The 19,679-nt window shown below is 44.6% G+C and overlaps 2 protein-coding genes across 2 annotated transcripts; one reads left to right on the top strand and one right to left on the bottom strand.

The window, feature by feature from the left end:
• Positions 1 to 1,146: 1,146 nt before the first annotated feature.
• Positions 1,147 to 5,498, top strand: LOC308368868 (retinol dehydrogenase 12-like; the record flags this gene model as incomplete). Its single annotated transcript, XM_080843150.1, has 7 exons — positions 1,147 to 1,219; positions 1,891 to 2,031; positions 2,297 to 2,488; positions 2,794 to 2,955; positions 3,088 to 3,204; positions 3,409 to 3,622; positions 5,402 to 5,498. 7 exons carry the CDS (start codon positions 1,147 to 1,149, stop codon positions 5,496 to 5,498), a joined length of 996 nt encoding a protein of 331 aa, XP_080699276.1.
• A 7,701-nt stretch (positions 5,499 to 13,199) lies between these two features.
• LOC308368867 (protein unc-93 homolog A-like) lies at positions 13,200 to 18,243 on the bottom strand (the record flags this gene model as incomplete). Its single annotated transcript, XM_080843149.1, has 8 exons — positions 13,200 to 13,444; positions 13,761 to 13,892; positions 14,238 to 14,373; positions 15,042 to 15,253; positions 15,429 to 15,554; positions 16,242 to 16,480; positions 17,480 to 17,661; positions 18,154 to 18,243. The coding sequence occupies 8 exons, from the start codon at positions 18,241 to 18,243 to the stop codon at positions 13,200 to 13,202; spliced, it is 1,362 nt and encodes a 453-aa protein (XP_080699275.1).
• Between the last annotated feature and the right edge of the window lie 1,436 nt (positions 18,244 to 19,679).

The following is a 19,679-nucleotide window of genomic DNA, read 5'->3' as shown; positions in this document are numbered from 1 at the left end:
CCACTCTAGAATCTTCCATTCCTTCTTCTGAAACCAAGCTTTGGTGGACTTTGAGGTATGCTTGGGATCATTGTCCTGCTAGAAGGTCCAATGACGCCAACGAGCTTCAGCTTCATCACAGACGGCATGCCGTTTTTTCCTAAGATTTCCTGATACTTGACTGAATCCATCGTACCCTCCACACGCTGCAGGTTTCCAGTGCCAGAGGCAGCAAAGCAGCCCCAGAGCATCACTGAGCCACCGCCGTGCTTCACTGTAGGCAGGGTTTTCTTTTCAGCATATGCTTCATTCTTCTTCCTCCAGACATACCGCTGATCCATAGGCCCGAGAAGTCCCAGTTTTGTTTCATCGCTCCACAGAATAGAATTCCAAAACTTGGTGGCTTATTTTTATGGTTTTCAGCATATTGGAGCCAACTTTTCTTATGCATTTGTGTCAGTAGTGGTGTGCATCATGGAGTCCGGGCAAGGAAACCTTCAGTGTTTAGTATGCTCCTTAGTGTGCAAACTGAAACCTCAGTGCCTGCTGCCACCAAGTCTTGCTGCATGTGTTTTGCAGTCACTTTTTGACCACTTGCCTCCTCAGGAATCTGGTTGCAGCCGCTGATAGCTTCCTCTTTCTGCCACTTCCGGGTAGTGTAGCCACTGGTCCTTTAACTTTGAACTTGCAAACTATACTTCCAACTGTATCTAGGGACTTTCAGTGCTTTTGTACCCTTTCCCTTGTTTGTGCAAGGCAATGATCTCGTCTCGGAACTTTTTGGACATTATTTTTGACTTGTGAGTTGGTACAGCTTTGGTGCAAAGTCTTATTACTCAACATGTTAGCTCCGCCCATCGCCCATTGGAGGGCTGTGATTTGTCAGGTCAGGTGAGCATGTTTCACACAGGTGTGCTTGAAGAACATATTCCAGTCAGAGCATACCTCATATATCATCTGTATCTGTTAACCTGCAGTGGGGAAAAAAAGTCAGAGTTCAAAAGTAGTGAGGAAAGAGAGTACATTCTGAGTTAGACGAAAGCACAAATTCAGGGTAAGAGTCTGAAAGTAAAAGTGAGAGTGTAAGTAAGCCAGAAGCAGAATAGCAGTCAGCCACATATTTATCCAGTTTCCCTGTCATTTGTTTGGATTACACTATCAGGCACAATGGAAGACTACGTTTTCCAGGTGAAACATCTTGTGAGTGAACATCAAACGGGACTGACTGTTTTCATCATAGGTAAATTCTAACTCAACTGTTTTGCAGCCTCTACATTCTGTTACTGTAACCACTGTGAGAGCTACCAGGCAATGACTCAGCAAATTTAAACTCTAACTCCGAATTTATAAGATCTTAAGCTTAATGCTGCTTTGATCTACCATGAGCTATCCCTCATTGATGGCTAAGATATATGACCAAAATAAGGATTATTTTCCCAAGGTGTGATTATGAATATTTAGACTTTTTTCAGAGTGTACGTTTATTGCGTTTCAGAGACATTTACAATGTTCTGTCAGTTGAAGTGAAATCATGGAGGAGTTCTACTAGTTGCTACTTTTTGCACTGGACAAAATTACACTGTGCACGTTTTGGCCTCACTATCAGTGTCGATCTCATTGTTGTTATTATGTACTGTTGGGGTGTGGTTGCCAATATACCCACATATCAGTCATGTGCATTCTTGAGGAGAGATATGTAAATATCAACATGCCCTCTGCTCTGCTGAAGCTCCTTAGATAAGAGTCATTATACCAAAGCCCCCCCCCCCGATCAATGTCAAACTCACACAATGCATTCTGACTCGCACAATGCATTCTGACCCTACTTGCATAATTGGTTGTTTTAGTGAGTTGTCCCCAATCGGACAGAAACTGCTTGTCTGAGCACTTATGATTTTCTTTGTAAAGTAGGTGCTGGACTTTTTGCGCTGCGCAGATGGATGGCTGGTGGCGTGTGCCGCAGTAAAGCCCGACTTGATGGCAAGACGGTGCTGATCACTGGAGCGAATACTGGGATAGGGAAGGAGACCGCTGTGGACTTAGCGAGGAGAGGTCAGTTCACTTTCACCATTGTCCTCTTGAATCAATGAGAACTCCCACACATACAATGGCTCAGCTTGTAGATAAATAATTGATTTAGAATATTTTTTATCAGTATTATACAAAATGTCTCCCTTTCAGATTTTCGCAGGAGTATGATGACTAAGCAGTTTAATGTGTTATGTTGTCTTATGATGACTAAGCTTTGTGATCTCTTAGTGATTGTATCCTTTCAAATTAACACAATTCCTCCCTCTCTCTATTTTTCCAAAACCAGGTGCGAGGGTGATCCTAGCATGTAGAGATATGGGCCGGGCCAACCAAGCTGCGGACGAGATCCGGAAACGGAGCGGGAATGGGAACGTGGTGGTTAAGCAGTTGGACTTGGCCTCGTTGCAGTCTGTGCGTGCACTAGCTGTGGATGTTGAAGCCAATGAGGAACGTCTGGACATCCTCATCAACAATGCAGGTATGCTCCTTGCTCCCATACCAAAAGCACAAGCACCAATCAGTGGTCAGCTTCCCTGACATTCCAGGGCATTTGTAATTGAACTATGCAAACAAAGTAGTTCAAGTCTTCCATTGTTAATACCACATCAACAAGAAAAGGAGACATGATGTTTATGCCAAAGTTTAAACCATTTGAAGTTGGATTTAGTGCCATTTAAGTGCCTACATAAGGACAGAATATCTTAAAAATGTCTGGCTTGGGCTGCCATCACCCTTGTGGCTACATGTTAGCTCCAAATGGCCTCAGTCACCTGTTTGCTGCAGGGATCATGATGTGTCCAAAATGGCAGACCGTGGACGGCTTTGAGATGCAGTTTGGGGTGAACCACCTGGGCCACTTCCTTCTGACCAACAGTCTGCTGGACCTGCTGAAGAAGTCCAGCCCCAGCCGTGTGGTCAATGTGTCCAGCCTGGCCCATAGGGATGGTACACACATATTTAACCTTAAACCTCACTATTGTATATGTGTGTACTAACCTAGTCATGTTGAAGTCAAAATGCTCAATAGAATATCACTCAACTCTTCAGTAGTTTATGGATGTTCATCCACCTTTCCAGGTAAAATTCACTTTGATGACATTCACCTGGATAAAAACTACGAGCCCTTAAAGAGCTACTGTCAGAGCAAGCTGGCCAACATTCTCTTTAGCAGAGAGCTGGCCAGGAGACTGTCAGGTGAGTGGGTCACAAACAATCATTGTCTTTGACATACCTATACTATTTCATTAATTAATTCATTCATTTATTTATTGTCTTTTTCATTCAATCCTTCTTTCTTTCACACTCCTCCTACAGAACATTGTCAGCAAAACACACATAAACTCACTCACTCAGTCATTCCTGAGCGTTCTTCAGTATCTCCGTCTCTGTCCCCTACAGGCACAGGTGTGACTGTGTACAGCCTCCACCCAGGTGTGATCCGTACGGAGCTGACCCGGCACATGAGCGAGACCCTGCCTCTGTGGAAGTTGATGATGTACACCCCCCTGATGCTGCTCTGGCCCTTCATCAAGTCTTGTGTGGAGGGAGCACAGACCACCATCTACTGCGCCGTGGATGAGAGTTTACAGAACACCAGCGGCCTCTACTACAGGTGAGCTATGATACACACACTGTTAGTCACACATGAACTCTGACAACTAAACACACATGTATGCACACAGACACACACACAGACAGACACACACACACACAGACACACACACACATACACACAGACACACACACACACACACACGCACATTCACTCGCACACTGACTGAACTTATCAGTGCCACTTTTGATCAGCTGATCATACCTAAACCTATACTAATCAACAGTGGTGGGTAGTAACGTGTTACAAGGAACGCAAATGAGTAAAAAAGTAAATTTTTCGGGTAACGAGTACTTTTTGCGTTCCTTTATAAAGTCTGCACTTTTACTCTTACTCGAGTAAATATTTGAACTAGAATTCTACTCTTTACTCCGTTACATTTCCATTGTACTTTCATTAAAATGAGTATTGTGATAAAAGTACACATATCTTTGTTTACTGGAATACAAGGGCACGGCAACCAGAGGGTAAAAACGGAGAGGTCAGTTAGCTATGCGTTATCGACGCGCCCTCCACAGGTCGCAGCATTGTTGTCATTTCATAGCGTTCAAAAACTCCACATCGAACCTTTGCAAACATGTTCAGGTAAGTTGCATTCGTTTTATCTGTACTGCAACTAGTCCTGGAGATAAATGTTACATCCTTTACCATTTTACAAACTCACATCCTATGCACAAGGCACAGTGTAAACTCTTGCACATAAAACCAAAGAGTATAGGTACTTCTATACTCTCTGATAAAACTCTATACTGCTAAGACGTTTCCATTTAACGTTAGGCTACATTGGCTGCAGTAGTCACGTTAGAATGTTAGCAGCTAGCGCAACGACTAGATGGCCACCGTTAAAGTTAGCAGTTTGTTTGACTGACTGACATAGTTGCAAGCTAACGTCCGAATGCACGTTTGCTATATGCAAGGGCACAAACAAGTAGGCTATACCTAGGCTACAGTATGTTAAAATTATTTATCACATCAATAGCGCTGGTATGGTTAATAAAAAACGGTCTGCGTGTGTGTGTATACATCTCTGGAGTTGATCTGATATCAGATCTACAGTGTGTAGTCTAGTCTTGTCTGGTTGGCTCAGCTTTAAGTGTGCGTGTAATAAGGTTTAATGAAAATAAAAGTAATGTATGTGTGATCTATGAGACGTGTAATGAAAAAAAAAAAATACATGATACAATGAAGCAACTTGTGAAGAAATGTTTCAAGAGTGCATTTCTTCCTGAATACTCATGTTATGTTTTGCATTGATCCAAACACTCCAACACAAAAAAAGTAACTTGTAATTTGAGTAACTTTTAAACAGAGTACTTTTTTACTCTTACTCGAGTAACTTTTCCAATTGGAATATTTACTTTTACTCAAGTCGATTTTGAAGGCGGTAATTGTACTTTTACTTGAGTACCAATTTTCAGTACTCTACCCACCACTGCTAATCAAGGGTGGCAGTAATGTGATGAGTGTAATCTGGTGTGTCAAGTGAAGTGAGCAATGCGGAACACACAGGCCTGGTGCCTCCTGGTGGCAGGATAGAGAACACCACACCTGATTTACATCTTTAATACAACACACCGTATTTACTACAGAGGAACATACCTTACATTTCTGTGTGTGTGTGTGTGTGCGTGCGCTTGTGTGTGTGTGTGTGTGTGTGTGTGTGTGTGTGTGTGCGTGCGTGCGTGCGTGCGTGCGTGCGTGCGTGCGCGTGTGTGTGCGTGCGTGCGTGTGTGTGTGTGTGTGTGTGTGTGTGTGTGTGTGTGTGTGTGTGGCCCAAAGTGACTGTGCCCCAAAGCAGCCAGAACTCCAGGCTTGTGATGATGCTGCAGCTAAGAAACTTTGGGACATCAGCACCTCCATGGTTGGACTGGCTTAAGAGAAGACACACACACACATACTCTGTCTCTCTATCTCTCTCTCTCACACACACACTCTTACTCTCTCTCTAACTCACACACACACACACACATGCTATCACAGACACACACACACACACTGATATTCACAACATCTACATTCCTTGCACACTCCACACACTTATTTCAGCAGATGCCTCTATTCAAATGTACTTTTTTACTAGAGTGTTACAAATTTGATAATTTCATGGTTTATGTGTTGACTTCCTGATATCTCAAAAAGTGGTGCCCATCATTACACACAGTTCTGGTGCTGTAATAGCATTGCATATGTGAAGAAATGTGTTTGTGTAATGCAATAAACTGAAGATGTATAAAGGTCTCTTATTGTCTGATTGTTGGTGTAATAAGAGAAATCAAGCCAAAAATGTCCGTCTGGATTATTTGACAGTTTATGTAACTTTATGAAGAATTATTTGCAAAATGAAAAGAAATAACTTAAGACAGTTAGCCAGATGAAATAGCTGATCAATGATAATTAGGAGAGAATGTTTCTTCAGAATGCCACAGTCTTTCAGCTCTGCGATACATAAAGCTCCGTGAGAGGTATCAAAATGTACTGGGCATACCTGAAACATTAAACACTACATATGTAGTAATTTGTAAAATTAAAAAGTAAAATTTACTCTCTACATTGAAATTCTAAGACTAGAAATTAAAGCAGTCCCTCTACAACAGGTTACTTCCCACAACCACCGCTTTCAAACCAGAACAGGCACCAAAGACAAGTGATATTAGGCAGCTTTGTACATCATGTCAATCATGTCCCCCAAAACTTCGATAGATATTTTCAGGCATAGTTGTTGCTAGTCCCAAAATATCAGAGCAATGATGCCATTCCATTAACTGTGTGGTGTTGTTATCAGCATACCACACATATACTGCCACAGAATTTCGAGAGAGGATGCCATACAGACCTAGATTAACATGTTGTAAAAACACTGCAGAAGTTCAGTTTCACTTCAATTTTATTTTTATAGCGGCATAACAATCAAATTGTGTTAAGCCCATGCAGGGCCTGAACCACCCCTGGAGCAAGCACATTGGAGACAGGGGCGAGGAAAAACTCCCAATACACAATAAAGATGATGACATAATTAACATTTGAACATTTGAAGGTAATAGATGCATTTCAACTTATGCATCTATTACCTTCAAATGTTCAAATGTTAATTATGTCGTCATCTTAATCTTCGTCTTTATCTTAGTCTTCGTTAATAGTACATACTGTACAGTAGATTAGTCCATAACCGCTTGTAGCTCTCTTAGTACACCGATGTAAAGATCACAACATTTACACTACTTCAAAAATAGATCTGAAACCATACACAGCATTTTAAACTGAATGAATATGTAATGTTATTTGTTAGCATAAAAAATGTAATTGGCTTCTAAATGTTTGGTAGCATGGTAGGCCTACACATTGCTGCTAATTCTAACTGTTAACTAATAACTTTTCCTACCATTTTAGGTGTAGTTTAAAATACACTAGGTCATAGTGGTTTTCAGAAATGCATGCGAGAGTGCAGTAGTTCACTGCACTTCTCAGGAGAGATCAGCTGTAAGTGTCGGGCACATGCCCTTATCAGTTCTCCGTCCAACGGATCCAGAATCGCTAGCTGGGCTGGAAAAGTGATAAGGAGATGTGAGCGACCATCAGAAGAGGCTCGGTTGCAACCCTCCGAGAATCCAGGAGCACCCCACCTTAAGTCCGCTTTCGACTCGGCCGAGTAGGGCAATCTATGTGTCCCCCGAAAAGTCTCACGCAGAGATCCAAACGCCCGTTGATGTTGTCCACATAAACAAAGTTGCCATCTTGAGGGACACATGGGACCCGCAGGGTGAGAGGTCTCACGGGACGCAGTGATCTGGTGTAGATGTGCTCCTGCGCTGATCAGCCACCAGTCCAGAACCATCAGACACACTGACCCCAGCACCAGCTACAGTGACCCCCAGCACCAGCCACAGTGTCAGGGCTTGCTGTACTTGTCACAGGTTGGAATGGAACCAAGGGTCTCCTCTTCCCACACCGGCTGTGCGTAGAAGTGTGTGTGTGTGTGAGAGAGAGCGGGAGAGAAAGAGACTTCCAAATGTAGTACAGAGCAAGGTGGGAGCTCAGTGCTCCTCAACACACAGGGTCTCATCTCTGCCGACACGGCCCAATCAGGAGTTTTATCAGCCATCTGCCCCGCCCCCTCCCAGCCACATCTTTCATGCCATTGGTGCAAAGTCTGACCTCTTGTCATGCCAGCAGCACCAAAGGCACGATGGAGAGGCTTGATTTGTTGTCTTGTTTGTCAATCTGTCAGGAATGGGCCAATTGGATGAGAGAGGCCAGGCCAGGTGGGCATGTTCCACACAGGTGTGCCTGAAGAGTACATTCCGATCCGAGCATACCTGTCAGCTTTCATCTGCGTCTCCTTACCTGGAGCTGAAAGAAAGAGAGGGGGGAGGACGTGTGTTTAGGACTGTTTAGAAAGAGATGAACAGTGAGAGAGAAAAAATAAATAGAATCCCATACAGAATGTCAGAAAGTCAGCAGATGGGACAGAGACAGAGGCAGGTCTAAGCTCTCTCCCATGCCTGAGAGAGAAAGAGAGAGAGGGAGAGAGACTAGGGGAAGGCTGTCAGAATACTTCCTGTTGGTTCTGTCTCCTCCGCTGTGTCTGTTGACAGAGTGTGCGTGTCATCTGTCACCTGTCGTGGCTGCTTAGGCTCACATCTCTACCCATTACTTCTGCATCATTAGAGTGAGCCGTTGGGCTCTGCCCCAGCCACAGCCCCAACCCGCCATGTCTGCTCGGGGTGGGAAGGCCAGCTGCAGCTTCAGGCTTCACAGGCCTTTCTCAGTCCCTCGCAACAGCATTAATAGAAAATATTACTTAATACCACAACAGCATCACCCGGGCCAGCTCATGACTACACTGATAACAAATTAAACTTAATATTACAACAAACTGATACTGTCCAGGTTGTCATTACAGCAATAGCAGATGGAAGTTATTAATACAACATGGTTGTGCTGGACAGCTTACACCTACAGTTATAGAGGTATGCCTTAATACTACAGTGTGATTATGCTGGCCAGATCAGGACTACAGTTAGTGTAGATATAACATAATGTTACAACACAACTGTGGTACATACCATTTCCCCCGCTACTATGACCTGTGAACTGCATGAATATTCACTACTGATGGTATGTATTGATCCAATATTATTGTTATACTACTGATATACACAATTTCCACTACTTTACTATCATAGCATCATATTTGGGCTTGCATTTCCACTGTTGGTTAAGACTAAGATGCTTCATAGGTGTGTGTGTGTGTGTGTGTGTGTGTGTGTGTGTGTGTGTGTGTGTGTGTGTGTGTGTGTGTGTGTGTGTGTGTGTGTGTGTGTGTGTGTGTGTGTGTGTGTGTTTTTCTTCTGCCTCAAAAAAAAAAAAAAAAAAAATCTAGCTCTGACATGCATTTTCCTCCAAGCAATCAACAGAGTAAAAGATCAGAAAAACTGTGTGTGTGTGTGTGTGTAAGAGAGAGAGAGAGAGAGAGAGAGAGAGAGAGAGAGAGAGAGAGGGAGGGAGGGAGGGAGGGAGAGATTTGTTTAATGTGTGTATGCTGAGGAATTACAATGTGGAGTTCCTGCCCATGTGTATATAAGAGTGTGTGTGTGTGTGTGTGTGTGTGTGTCTTGTTAGAATGTAGGTTTGCAGCATTCCAGGCACCAGGAGCCACCGTGCTGAATAGGGCAGGTCTGGGCATGCAAAGCGCTGAATCACAAACACCCCTGTACAAATACACACACACACACACACACACATCGTGACTAAGCTTACTGCTGCCCTCTCCAGATACACAGAAAGAAACATGTAGCCTGCTTGGATTTCTTCTTTAGTGTGGGAATTTCTTAATTAGTGTGGTATCATGCAAAACAAGTGTTAGTGTACCAGCAAGTAACCTATGTCACCTATGATCTTACAGAGAAAGAGTGGGTGGTAGATAGATGGATGGATGGAGGGAGGGAGGCAGGGAAGGAAAGGTAGATTGGCCTAGGGGGTGAAGATGTTGTTGAGAATTAAGAGTGAGAGAGTTATGTGAACACTCACACATGGGAGGGGTTGCCCCACTGTCACTCCCAGTCTCAGCACACTCACTGCACCGGACACCAACACACCAGCTCAGCTCCACTGCACCGGACACCAACACACCAACACACTCACTGCACCGGACACCAACACACCAGCACACTCACTGCACCGGACACCAACACACCAGCACACTCACTGCACCGGACACCAACACACCAGCACACTCACTGCACCGGACACCAACACACCAGCACACCAGCTCAGCTCCACTGCACCGGACACCAACACACCAACACACTCACTGCACCGGACACCAACACACCAGCACACTCACTTTACTGGACACCAACACACCAGCTCAGCTCCACTGCATCGGACACCAACACACCAGCACACTCACTTTACTGGACACCAACACACCAGCTCAGCTCCACTGCACCGGACACCAACACACCAACACACTCACTGCACCGGACACCAACACACCAGCTCAGCTCCACTGCACCGGACACCAACACACCAGCACACTCACTGCACCGGACACCAACTCACCAGCTCAGCTCCACTGCATCGGACACCAACACACCAGCACACTCACTTTACTGGACACCAACACACCAGCTCAGCTCCACTGCATCGGACACCAACACACCAGCACACTCACTTTACTGGACACCAACACACCAGCTCAGCTTCACTGCACCGGTCACCCACACACCAACACACCAGTGCACTGGACACCCACACACCAGCTCAGCTTCACTGCACTGTACACCAACACACCAGCACACTCACTGCACTGGACATCAACACACCAACACACCAGCTCAGCTTCACTGCACCGGACACCAACACACCAGCTCAGCTTTACTGCACCGGTCACCCACACAACAGCTCATTTTCACTGCACTGGTCACCAACACACCCACACACCAGCTCAGCTTCACTGCACTGTACACCAACACACCAGCACACTCACTGCACCGGACACCAACACACCAGCTCAGCTCCACTGCACCGGACACCAACACACCAACACAGCAGTGCACTGGACACCCACACAACAGCTCAGCTTCACTGCACCGGTCACCCACACACCAACACACCAGTGCACTGGACACCCACACACTAGCTCAGCTCCACTGCACCGGACACCAACACACCAGCACACTCACTGCACTGGACACCAACACACCAACACACCAGCTCAGCTTCACTGCACCGGACACCAACACACCAGCTCAGTTTCACTGCACCGAATATCAACGCACCAGCACACTCACGGCACTGTACACCAACACACCAGCACACTCACTGCACTGGACACCAACACACCAGCTCAGCTTCACTGCACCGGACACCAACACACCAGCTCAGTTTCACTGCACCGAATATCAACACACCAGCACACTCACTGCACTGGACACCAACACACCAACACACTCACTGCAGCGGACACCAACACACCAGCACACCAGCTCAGCTCCACTGCACCGGACACCAACACAATCACACACCAGCTTACTCACTGCAGCGGACACCAACACACTCACACACCAGCTCAGCTTCACTGCACCGGACACCAACACACTCACACACCAGCTTACTCACTGCACTGAGCACCCACACACCAGCTCAGCTACCAGATCCAGTCCATAACCCCAGCTAGGTCCGCAGTCTACTGCACCCTAAATTCCTCAGTGTGAGTGTGTGTGTGTGGTTTGAATATGAAAATCTAGGCATTTGTCTCTGGCCTTACGAGTTAGATCTCTGTTCTGAGGAATCTCATATGTCAGAACAAGTTTATCTACACCACTCTTTCACTCTTCACCTTCACCCAGCCAAAACACACTGTATGTCATTCTCCTCTGAGAGCAGAAACAATTCAGCAAATAGCAGTATAATATAATAAAATATAGAAAATTAGATATCGCTAATGTCTATCCAACATTAACCATTTTGAGGGTCTATCTATGAATGCATGGGATATGAGAAGAACTGGTCATTAACTTGATAAAATCTTTTGGTGTTCCTGAAAGCCTGTGGGTCTCAACTCTGTATGTTTGAGTGGTGCCAAAGCATTTCCGTCTGGCTGGGGTCTGTGTGTGAGTATTTGTGTATGTGTGTGTGTGTGTGTGTGAGTGTGTGTGTATGTGTGTGTTTATGTGTGTGATGGGCAGTGAAGCCTACGCAGAGGAAGGGGCGTGTCCCCGCCGGCTTTTGTGGGCGATTACGCGGTTGAATTAGTGGCAGCGGTGTGAACGCGCCGCACTAAGCAAACACGTCTCGCTGCTCTTTATCCCCCTTCTGCCTCTCCGGCTGCATCTCACGCCTCAGCCACCTCGCTGACAACACACACATCCACTTAAAACATCTGCAAGCCTGCAGCAGGATTAGCACAGAGGATGTGTTCCCATGGGTGGAGGGAAATGAAGTGGTGTGTGTGTGTGTGTATGTGTGTGTGGGGGGGGGGGGGGAGAGTGAGGGACCGGGGTGGCTCGCAGAGGTCAAGAGGAAACGGGGAGAGAATGAGTGAGGTGGAGAGAAGCAGAAAGAAGCGTAGAGAGGCGAGGTGAGGAAAGAAAGAAAAGAGGAGAAAAGAGAGATGATGAGAATTCAGCGGACACGGGAAAAGAAAAGGGAAGGAAGAGGGGAAAGCAGGTGATGAGTGTGATGAGGAGGACAAGAGGAGACAGAGAAGTGGAGCATGAGTTGAGGAATAAATTATGAAATAGAGAAAAGGACATTAATGACAGAGACAACTGGAGAGAGGGTGAGGGAAGAGAGATGAGAAAGAGAAGACAGAAACAGGGATGAGTGCAAAGAAGGACAGACGAAGAAGAAGAAGAAGAAGATGATGATGAATCAGAAGAAGAATAGAAGAAGGAGAGGAAGAAGATGATGATGATGAAGCAGAAGAAGAATATGATGATGATGATGATGATGAAGCAGAAGAAGATGAAGAAGAATTGAAGAGGATATGCTAAAGGGAAGGGAAGAGATGTTGATGAAAAAGTGAGGAAAGACCTGATGAGTAGAGTAGAGCAAAGGAAGTGAGAGAAAACTTATGAAACAGGAGAAAACAGAAGAGGAAATATCAGTCTGGTTTTCTCCTTGGTCTTTCCGTTTAGTCATTCCAGTTTATTAAGTCACACAGCCATTGTTTGCTTGGTGTATTCAGGGATGGTACAGTCAGTTCTTCAGTTCAGATAATGCTTTGACACATATTAAGGCCAGATATAGCACACTAACTAAACTTTACTACAAGACATTGATTAATCAACGTATAAATACATATAATAGTAAACCAAATTGAACAGACTTGGGAGTGGGCACATCTCTTTAGCATATCATTTTCTACAAAAAAAAGTATGTGTCCATAAAACACAACCAATTCTGAGAAAAGGACAGATTCAAAAGATATTCTCAAACGGTGGGGAAAGTATTTCGTGTTATGATTGCCCAACAAGGCGTGACTGGCTGTCCCCCAAGTGCCCCTTATCCTGTTTAACCCTGCAATGACTCTGGCGCCTCCTCTGGCAGAGACGTGCTCTCTGATTCTCCCATCTTAAGTCTCTTGAGTGCTGCCTTTGTTATACTTGACCAGTCCAGGTGGACCCACCCTGACTAGGTACTCCAGCAGAGGGTAGGTGATCAGGGAGACGGCCAGGGCGGAGAGGAGCAGGTAGACCTTGGTGGAGAGACAGAAGTAGGAGCTGTAGCCAAACGCCATCAGGAAACCCACCGACTCCCACAGGCGGTAGTTGGCGAAGGCTGCCTCCGTGTGGTCAGGAAAGAGAACTCCATACAGAGCTGAAAGAGCAGCAACGAGTGTGTGGTTAAACCCTCTGGGCATGCTCTCATATCAATGTGGGCTCTTCTAGTCAGTCTTGGGTCATTTCTAATTGCGTATCTTATTCTACATAAAGAATGCTATTGTCTGATTTCAATTATTCCCAAATATCTCTCATTAGGCGTGGTTGGGAAACCTTTTTAGGGTTAGATAATCTCTTGTTAATTCTGATTGTGTTGACTATCACTTTCGACTGAAATGCTGAACACTGTGTAATCCCTTGTTTGGGGAACCCTGGTGTGTTAATAATAACTAATGGGAGTGTTTCTGATGCACCATTAATCTGAGTCTGCCACACAGCGTCAGCCATGCCCCAGAGGCCCGGGATCAGGAAGAAGACAGCGGAGTGGTCCGGGTGAGGCCTCCAGAACAGGAGACCCATGATACAGGCGAAGTTGGACAGGGCAGCTGCGAGACAAACACAACAAATCACCTTGACCCTGTTTTTATATAAGTATATACAGTATACAGAGTAAAAAAAAAAATAGACTTCATCTGCCCTGTACACTTTATGGGCCAAAATTAAGACTTTTAGATATATAGATTATATGTGCCAAAATAAAAAGCATACATATGCCATACATATGTCTTACATATGCAAAAAATAAAACCAGTGAACTCAAGTGTAATGCACAGTCCCATAAAGCTAGGAGATAGTAGGTGTGGAGTCCACACAGTTTACGGTCAAACCCAGCCAAGTCAAACCTGAAGTGATAATAATGAAATAATGATGATAATAATAAGTCACCATACCCAAGCAGAACAGGGCGATTCTCCCAGTATAGCGTGCTATTTTCCCAAACACGAACGAGCAGAGTGAATCACAAGCACCGAAGCACATCATGGTGAAGCCAATGAAGTGTATCCCCAGAGCACAGGTGACGTAGTTCTGCAGAAAGAACACATAACCCCTAGATACTTCAGATTTCTCCACATAAAAAGTCACCACCGTCTTTATCACTGTTGTGGTTCTTACTCTGTCACGGGCGCCATGTAAGCATCCATCATCTAGTTGAGAAAGCTCATTGCTAAATTAGCTATGTAGCCTCACGTTTGGAGGGTTAACTGACCTGAAATGCCATATTACTTAAACATACTTTACTCTGCCAATCTCCTCTGATTGATGTTTGTATTGCAATACAGTAGTACATGCAAATCACAGTAATTCAGTATGACATGGAAATCACCTTTCCTCATAGTTACAGTAAATGACATCTGTGAGATCACACATGCCCATAGCTCCTCACCTTAGTGTACTCCCCATAGCCCCTCCCCTTAGTGTACTCTCCCCAAAGCTCCTCCCCTATACTCTCCCCATAGACCCTCCCCATTGCACTCCCCCCATAGCCCCTCCCCTAAGTGTACTCTCCCCATAGCTCCTCCCCTTTGTGTACTCTCCTCATAGCTCCTCCCTTTAGTGTACTCTCCCCATAGCTCCTCCCCTTAGTGTACTCTCCCCATAGCTCCTCCCCTTAGTGTACTCTCCCCATAGCTCTTCACCTTAGTGTACTCTCCCCATAGCTCCTCCCCTTAGTGTACTCTCCCATAGCTCTTCACCTTAGTGTACTCTCCCCAGAGGAAGCTCTGTTCCAGCCCACTGTAGATCGTCATTGGGATGAGCAGAAGGAGTTTCTTGTCCCTCAGGAGTCTAACCGTGGCCAGAAACGTACTGCAGAACGGTTCTCTGTTCCCCCTGAACTCCTTGGCCACGTCTCTATCAATGTTGTCCACGAACAGGGCCACCAGAGCCACGGCCACCAGTCCCACTCCTGTGGAGAAATAGTTAACTTCAAGATCTGAACTCTGATCATTTCTCAAAAAGCTGTATAACATTAACTTTAGAAACAGCCATGTGAACACCAACACACAAACATTAGTCATTGTATCGGTGTGAGCATGTACTGTATTTGCGAGGCTTGCATCTGGGGATGTTTGTGCTCTTACCGATGTAGCAGCCCAGGAGCGTGTACACTAGTTTCTGATCAGGCCGGGTAAAGTTCCCCGACTGGATGAAGTCATCAGCACACAAGCCCACTCCACAGTACTGCAGCGCTTCCTCTGGAATTTCAGCTTCGAGAAGACAGACATGCCGTCACACCTTCAGCCACAACACCCTTGGTGTCTATGGTGTTGGTGTGTATGGTGTTGATGTTGGTGTGTATGGAGTTGGTGTGTATTGTGTTGGTGTGTATGGTGTTGATGTTGGTGTGTGAGGAGTTTGTGTGTATGGTGTTGATGTGTATAGTGTTGATATTGGTGTATGTGGTGTTGGTGTTGGTGTTGGTGTTGGTGTTGGTGTTGGTGTTGGTGTTGGTGTTGGTGTTGGTGTTGGTGTTGGTGTTGGTGTTGGTGTTGGTGTTGGTGTTTTCACCAACACTGCAATCTAGGTTTATATGGGCAGTGATTGATTTTTCATTACAATGTCTTTTCTTCTGATTCTTCACTTTTCTATCCGCTGTCTTTGCACTGTGTCAGATTGAGTATATTAAGTCAGTGCGCTTACAATCAACAGCTCTCCTAACTTACTGAAGCTTAAAGTCGTATCTGCCAAATCAATAAATATAAATGATAATGCTTCCCCAAAATTGTGACAGATGTGTTTTCCCATATCTATTCTAATTATTTCCTCTAGCCGTAGCCTGGAATTCACAAACTTGATAGCCAGTAGTAGTGGTCAGCTAAGTGAAAACTGTCTACTCCTCCTGGCCTGGAAGTCCAGATGAGATGGATGTAATGAGTGTGGTGTTTCTTATTCACCAATGTGTGTGTCTTGACTGAAGATGATGGAGGACAGGAGGTTTCCCCACACAGCAGATGACTGGAACATGGCAAAGAAAATGCCAAAGTACTGGTTGAGAAGGTCCTGGGCTCTGCTGCTGTCCCTCCCCTCTCTCTCAGCCTGCAGGTGGGCAGTCATGGCCAGGTAGGTGCACTTGGCCGACCACAAGGGGCCGCCAGCCGCACCCAGCACAGCAGAAGTGGGGATCAGAGTCGCCCTGCAGGAACAGACAAGAGACAGACTAACGCTGAGCATGGGGTCTAACAGAGCATATCTGTAATGGGCTTCAGAGGCTTTCTGGAATCATCCCCATGGAACATTTCTCATGTATTCCACTACAGCTACACTTTAATCTTGATGCACTCTATCCCTGTTTTTATGTTCATTTTATTTTATGAACTCTAGTCTTATTTTTATGTTTTATGCTTTTTGTTTATTTGATGTCTATTTTTATGTGGACCACCGTGCATGTAAATTCTATGTGCACGTAATTTCTTTGCTGTTAAGCACTTTGAGCTGCATTGTCTTGTATGAAAGGTGCATACAAATACAGTTTATTACACTGAATGGCACTGCAGTATACATGTTTACAAGGATACATTTCCATTCATACCTACAGGTGCCCTCAAATGTCAACCAAAACCACACAAAAATATAAAATAAATTGAATGTTAATGCTTATCATAATCAACTATTTAAGAGCCTGTGCATCATAAATCGATGACTACAGCTTCCCCTCCTGATATCCTAATTGATCACAGACTAGAGGACCTTGCAATGCTAATTATTACATTTGTGAGGTCGTTCTTCTGAAAAACAAACATTTTATGTACGTTCTTCTGAAAAACAAACATTTTATGTACAATTTTGTGTGAGTGTGTGTCTGCTAAACTGTACACTCACTGACAGTGTATCTTCTAGGGATTATAACATTCTGTCTTTTTCTTATTAACCAACAAAGGACTCAGTCTGTCAATCATCCACATTAAGTTTCTTTGTGGGTTACTCAAACTGTCTATGTGTGGAAGGGTGAGTCTCACTGACCAAGCACAGTGGGAAAGAATGAGAGAAAAGGTCGTCCTGGCCAGATGTCTGTGTGTGAGTGTGAGTTTGATTCTCACTAACTGCCTTTATCAGTGTGTGTGTGTGCGCGCGCATCTGTATTTGTTAATGTATTGTGCTATATTGTGAATGTAGAGTATGACAGCTTGTGTACCAGCCTGGATAGAGGTTTCCACAGGAGTAGGTTACATAGCAGCCCATGGAAGCCACGATGGTCCACTTGCAGCCCAGGTTCTTGATGAGGATGGACGGCACAAACATGGCGGATAGGACGAGGGCGCCATAGATCACACTCAGGGAGGTGACACCCATCCCCTGCTCAGCGTTCAGACTACTCTGTCAACAGACCCACGCACACAGACTCACACACACGTAGAAACTTAAAATGTTCTCTTCTTTTAGAGAAGATAAATGTATTGTGTTAAGGTTGCGTTAGAAGCCCGCACGTTACAAGTGTTAATGGGTATTTCTACAGTTTGAATCTAAAAACATTGTGTTATCCCTATAACTGGTGCGTTGATTTAGCAATTAAAAAATAGAATGAATATATATTTTTTAACAGTTTGGTAAGTACCACAAATCATATTGCATCATTTTCTTATCGTTTCAGAGATTATTTATACATGCAGTCAGTTGAATGAAGGGGAAATGTAATGGAACACAACTACAAATAAGCTTTTATCATTAAGTTTATCCTGTTTAAATTCAATGATTCCTTTTATTCTTAAAATAAATGACTACACATGACATAATGTACCATTTAATATAATTTCAAGATCAGTCATTCACAAGGTTATTTTGTTGGAATTCAGAGGTAGTCAAATTTACCTGTAAGCTCTGTAGGCCTCCATATGCTGTGAAAAGACATACGAACCCACCGGACAACACCAGGATATTTTTCATATTCAGCCCAATCATTGTTTGCAGTGTGTCTGGACATAGAGAGTTTCAGGTCTCTCTCTCTCTCTCTCTCACACACACACTCCACTCTCTCTCTCTCTAACTCACTCACTCACACGCTCTGGGTTCTGATCTGTCTTATTGTGTATACTTCTGGGTCATCAGGAGGAAAAGTAACTGATCTGATCAAAGGTCCATTTGTGGAAGTTGCCCATGGTCTAACCTCTGAGAGTGTGTGTGCGTGTGTGTGTGTGCGTCTGCACATGTGAACCCTGGAAGTGTTTCTCACCATGGGTGCTCTGAATAATCATTTGAGGAAAGTCAACTTCAGTCTTTATGTCATCACCTCCTCAGTGTCATTTGACAACAGAAGGTATTGTTGCCCTTGATTATAAATGTGCTGTCTCTCATGACTTGCATGTATATATGTGTTTGTGTATGTGCGTGTGTGTGTGTGTGCGTGTGTGTGTGTGTGTGTGTGTGTGTGTGCAGGCAGAATTTGTAGATGTGCGGCAGAGGGCTGAAAGTGGCATTGGCAAGATGTCCTGTACTTTGTTGAAAGGTTAGTTTTTTTCTTTAATTACTATCATCTTAGCTTAAATGCTTATGATGAGGTTAGTTCACTCCTAAACTGCACATGAGTTATTCTTATATGGCTTTTTCTCAAAGATGTGTATGAACAGCTGCTGGTTGATGACAATAAACCTATAACTTACCAACCTGTAACTATACTTGCATAAATAGGTTTCCCCATCTCCTCCCATACCCTGGGCCAGAGGAGCATGACCACCTGGGTGTGAGGAGTTTCTGAATTATCAGACCATGCCAACAACCTCCCTACAGGACGAAACTGAGATGGAAAGCGTCTGGGCTGGAATGGCAACACGAAAACATAAGGTATACATTTTCTTTGTCTCTTTTTGGCAGGTGTGGCTTGGCTACATATGTTGCTTTTATTGATGCATGCATATATTGTGTCATACATGATGCAAACTATGCATGTTGCATCTGAACTTTGTAACAGTATACTTACAGTATTAATCAAAACTAAATATGGTATGTTTTTCCATTTGGTTCTTGGTTCATTTTCCATAGGTGACAGGAGCCAAAGAATTTGAGAGGCTTGCTGCCGTCGCCAAGCTGGTCCTGGTGTTGCCCCATTCAAATGCAGAAGCTGAGAGGGTGTTTTCGGTTGTGGGACTGAACAAAACTAAGACCATAAATAGCCTGGCATTGGATGGCACCTTGTCCTCAATAGTGGCCATAAAGATGGCTGACCTGGATCCCTGTTTCAGATGGGAGTCCCCCTCAGAGGTCATCAAGGCCTCCAAGAAGGCCACAGGCCAGTACAACCTTTCCAGATCTTAGAAAATGACTAACCAACTTCTGATCTGCATCTGATACCTCATTTTTAGTTATTTTTGTCATGTGTTGATTCATTGTATTCCTGTTAC

The sequence above is a fragment of the Sprattus sprattus genome (genome assembly GCF_963457725.1).
Source record: "Sprattus sprattus genome assembly, chromosome: 8".
Lineage (NCBI taxonomy): Eukaryota > Metazoa > Chordata > Actinopteri > Clupeiformes > Clupeidae > Sprattus > Sprattus sprattus.
Note: the sequence above shows the minus strand (reverse complement) of the source record. Positions and strands in the feature narration are given on the sequence as shown.